Source organism: Meleagris gallopavo, chromosome 3 (genome assembly GCF_000146605.3).
Source record: "Meleagris gallopavo isolate NT-WF06-2002-E0010 breed Aviagen turkey brand Nicholas breeding stock chromosome 3, Turkey_5.1, whole genome shotgun sequence".
In the NCBI taxonomy this organism is placed as follows: domain Eukaryota; kingdom Metazoa; phylum Chordata; class Aves; order Galliformes; family Phasianidae; genus Meleagris; species Meleagris gallopavo.
Genome location: NC_015013.2, coordinates 22,835,735 through 22,840,152, shown reverse-complemented (window position 1 = coordinate 22,840,152; position 4,418 = coordinate 22,835,735). Strand labels below are relative to the sequence as shown.

General features: G+C 42.6%; 1 protein-coding gene across 1 annotated transcript in view; it reads left to right on the top strand.

Moving 5' to 3' along the window:
• The first annotated feature begins 1,968 nt into the window (after positions 1-1,968).
• The window catches only part of OTULINL (OTU deubiquitinase with linear linkage specificity like), a 26,429-nt gene continuing 23,979 nt past the window's right edge, over positions 1,969-4,418 (top strand). Inside the window, exon 1 of the mRNA XM_010708500.3 lies at positions 1,969-2,240. Coding sequence (XP_010706802.1) covers positions 2,144-2,240 — 97 coding nt within the window. The 5' untranslated portion in view covers positions 1,969-2,143. The remainder of the gene's footprint in view (positions 2,241-4,418) is intronic.

Here is a 4,418-nt window from a genome sequence, read left to right as displayed (position 1 = left end):
CATTTTGTGTGTCTCACAGAACCACAAGGGAATGTCACGGGTAGGAGGGGCACGCTGATAACACCAGCCACAGAAGTGCGGGGGTGGACAAAGGAAATTTCCTCGTCAGCTTGTGAGCGTGATAAAGAGTGCAAACATGCAGGCATGCAAACACTGGCTGCTGAGCAAAGCACAGCTACTCTCAGTTTGTGGGCTGTATCACTCAGGCCTTCGCTGCCTCCAGCATGCCGAGGATGCCACCTTCCACTTTACCCTTATCTTCCCCTTCTTCTCATGACCCTACGTAAATCTCGGAGTGGATAAAGCATAAAGAGTTGATAAATAGTTACCCAGATGGTTGGAAAATATAGTACGTGGAATAAAAAATGTGGAAATTAAAGAAACGACGATGAGTTGCATTGCTACCCATCCACAATTGTTTCTGACAGGTCCAAGTCAACCTGACACATGAAAAGAATTAGGAGGTACAACAGAGGAATTTAAGGAGATAAAAGTGAATTTAATGCAGCAAATGTATTTTGCTTTTGCCACGTCATTTAAAATAAACAACTTTTTTTTGCTTTGTTTATGAAACACATAACACACACACACACACAAAACCAAAACCGAGAAACTAACAACAAACACAACAATGCTGATGAAGTAAACAAAAAAAAAAGGCATCTGCAGTTCTTCTCTTTCACCAGCTTTCTTTCCAAATCTCCCCTTAGAGACGCACTGTTCCTGTAGCCAGCCCATAGTGTTTCCCCTCTCAGAATTATCTTATTCTGCTAATGGAAGCTGAACACAGCCAAAAACAAACAAACAAACAAACAAACTTGTATATGTACATATAAGCATCTCCATATATCTATAAATACTCTGCCTTTAGGTGTTCACTTTGGCCTTTGGATGCCCCGTGAGCATGAGTAGCACGAGTGCATCCAAAGGCAACAAGAGAACAACACCAAAAGAGAGAAATTCTTTGTTTTTCCTCTCCTTCCTCCACAGCAAATGGTGAAAAAGAAGACTTTGCAGGCTTGCTGTCCAGAGGCCCAACGTTGGGCTGGAGTCAAGAGCAGCTTTCACCGTCAGCTCCTGAGGTTCCAATAAACAGATTAATATAATATAAGTAAGGGTTATTTACCTATCCTATTGTTCCAGATTTCCATTAGTATTTTAAGCAAATGTTCTTGGTCCAATTATGATAATGGAGAAATATAATTTTAAAAATCAATTTAACAGAAGTAATGTAACAAAAAAATGTAGACAGGGAAATCATCATTCCCATGAAAGGGAAAATGTAAGTCAGTAACAATATGCATTCCAGGAATATTTTTAATCCATCTGTAATATGGAAAAACAGTCAATAGTCAGGGCAAATAGTTGCCTCCATCTCTGAAATAGGAACTTGGGGTATTTTCAGAGCAGGAGACTGAATTCAGTGAACTTGTAGGCTGTGGCACCATGATATATTTTCCTCCGGTGTAATTAAGAAAGAATTAGCAGTCAGACTGTTGGGAAACCACTGGCCTCAATTAACCTCAGGTGAGGAGGGAATAGGAAAGACTGTCTCAGATGACTCTTGTAAAACAAACAAACAAACAAACAAACAAAAACCCTATCAACTGTATCCATGAAGTGATTAATTATATCTGCGTAAATTTTGCTTTTATCCATTGTCCATATTTTAACAGAGAAAGGATGCTCATGTGGACCACACCTCCACAATCACTATGTTTCTACAGAAGTACATCGACTACATGTTAAATCTTTAGTAATCAAACATGACACAGGACTTAAAAAGAAGAGGCAGCTCCGAGACAAACTCTGAGCACTACTAAGATACAGATCACTCAGGTACATCACAGCCTGAAAATGACCCTGCCATCTCCAGCACTGGAACAACTTGGAAGGCATGCAGTGAGGTAACAACGTGACATTTATAAATAGCTGAGTTATGCTCAGTTATGTGGCTTGGATATAGAGAAGCAGACACAGCATGTGTGACTTTGAAAACTTGAACGGAAATGAAACGGGAAGTCAGATCCTTTCACAGTTTGTTGATTTGTAAAGACAAACTCAGTCTGTGAGGACTCGTTTTCTGTCCCCAGTACAAGAAGCCAGCGGAGATAGATCCAGCTGAGAAGACACTGGAGAGGAGATGCAGAGGCGACATGACAGGAATTCGAGTAAAAGTGGAGACCAGTTCACTGAGCAAGAAAAGAGAAGCAGAATTAACCACTCAAAGAGAAGTGCTGGTAAGTTCCTGGAACTGTGCTCTAAGTTACGGCATCCCCCCAGACTGGTGTTCAGCCACAGGACGCTCTTGTGGAGATCATAGCTGCATGGGCAATGCTTTTACCTTTGTGCCAGACTATACACGACCTGAGCAGTATTAGCAAGTTATAATAAATGAGGAAATTGTTTCTGTTAATAATGGACTTGAAAACCTGAAGGCTGAAGCTCTCGTCAGCCTCCTGTTGAGTTACCCACTTTTACTGAGCTGGATATGTTTGCCTTTGTCTCAGCAAATATTTTTAGCACTCCTTTTGAATTATTAAGGTTCTTTGTGCTCCTGTCACTCACCTGCAGATGGGAGCAAGAATGTTTAGTTTCTTCTGCTGATGATTTACTAGTTTAAGCAGAGATAAACAAAATATCTTCGTATTTGCATAGTATAGCTTTCAGTGTAAGCTTTTGTTGTGATTGCTCTGCAGTCTTGTGTGAGTACAAGCAGAGTGAGGTTGTCCCAGGTCAGGCCTGCAGCTTGGAGAGGCTATCACCCAGAGAAACAGAGGAGGTGTGGTTTGTGCTACAGGAAAGCTTACAGTGCTCCCTAAAAGCAGGAAATATCTTAAATATCCTGTAATAGTGGAGGCTTGCTATTGGCACACAGCAAAGTGCCACAAGCAGAAAGTCTGGACGAAGAGAATCAGACATAGGCTGCTCTGATTTGAGCTCCTGGAGATTTCCCTTGTCCCCACAGACACAGGCCTGATACAACGCACTGCTTCTGCAAGGAACACTTTAAGCACTCACTCAAACTTGGACCTTCTCCAGCTACTGGCATGGTTTTCCAAGGCATTTTGGGAAAGTTCTCACGTGGACAAGCTTTCAGAACCTTTGTAGCACCAGAGAGAGGCATATTTTCTGGGTTGCACTCATGTAGTGAGTGAATGCCCTGAGAGGAGAGCAGAGAGCCAGTTCAGAGGGATTCATTGCATGGGGCTTGATGTGCAGCTTTTGTACTATGTGTGTTTCACCTCTCTTCCCCAGTGAGTCAGCAGACAGATAAACACTAACTTTCACGGTGGGCTGCACACGGAAGCCATCTATTAAATCTCAAGATATTAACACAATCTAGAGCGCGTGGAAAGAGGCAAATGTAGGCTTGGCTGGAGCATGAAGCAACATTGACACTGTTTTGTCTGAGCCGAGGAGGAAGTGTCTGGAGCTGGCAGGAAAGCGAAGACTGTGGCTGCTGCAGGTGGGACAGGTCCAGGAGCAGAGCCCTGACACTCTGAGCCCAGAGCAGTGCAGGCAACACCGCTTCCTGCTGTGTGTCTCCTTTCCAGCAGCATGTTACACTTCGCCTTGGAGGCAAACTGGAGCATGGACTAACTGACCTCAGCATAATGGTGCCCAGTGGTGACATCCCTTTTTTTTTTTTTCCTCCAAGATGAATTTTTCTGAGGAGCAACACAGAGTGCTGCACAAGTGACAGCTTCAGGCCTTTGTAGAATCATTTGAGCTGGAAGGAACCTGTAAAGGCCATCTAGTCCAGCTCCCCTGCAATGAACAGGGACACATGTAGCTAGATTAAGTCAAGCTTTTAACCTTGCTGTTCCTAGCTGTTCTTTAAACATGTACTTCCCTAGGTAAATCTGCTCATAGCTTTCTGTGGCCTCCCAACTTAGTTCTGGGCACAGTAGTATTTAAAAGGTTTATCTCCAAACATTTTAAGATCTTCCACTCTTCCAAGAAAATTTAAAAAAAAAGCCCTGCAAGTTTGTCCTAGCCCTGTGCTGGTGCAAACTGCTTATAACTCTGTGAAAGATTTAAGCCTGCGTCACTTGTTCAGGCCATTAAAATTCCCTTCTGTTTTTCCCACAGAGTCCCTCGGGACATGAAGGAAAAGTGTTCCTTAATGTGTAACCAGAATATAAATTACATCGTTTTATTCAAACAGGGACAGATTACAGCTAAAGGATTGCTTCAAGGATCGGTATCTGGCAAGAGAAAACTTCCTTCTGGACAAAAGCACTTCATTTTGTTAATGAATGAAACAGCAAGGAAATGAAATTTTAATGATGACCAAAAAAAAAAAAAAAAGACACAAAATCCGACTCTTAAAGTCGCGTTTACATTCCAGGGCTCAGCTTCAGACAGACGCCGCTGACTCTACTCTCCACCGATACAACCGCTGCCACAAGACG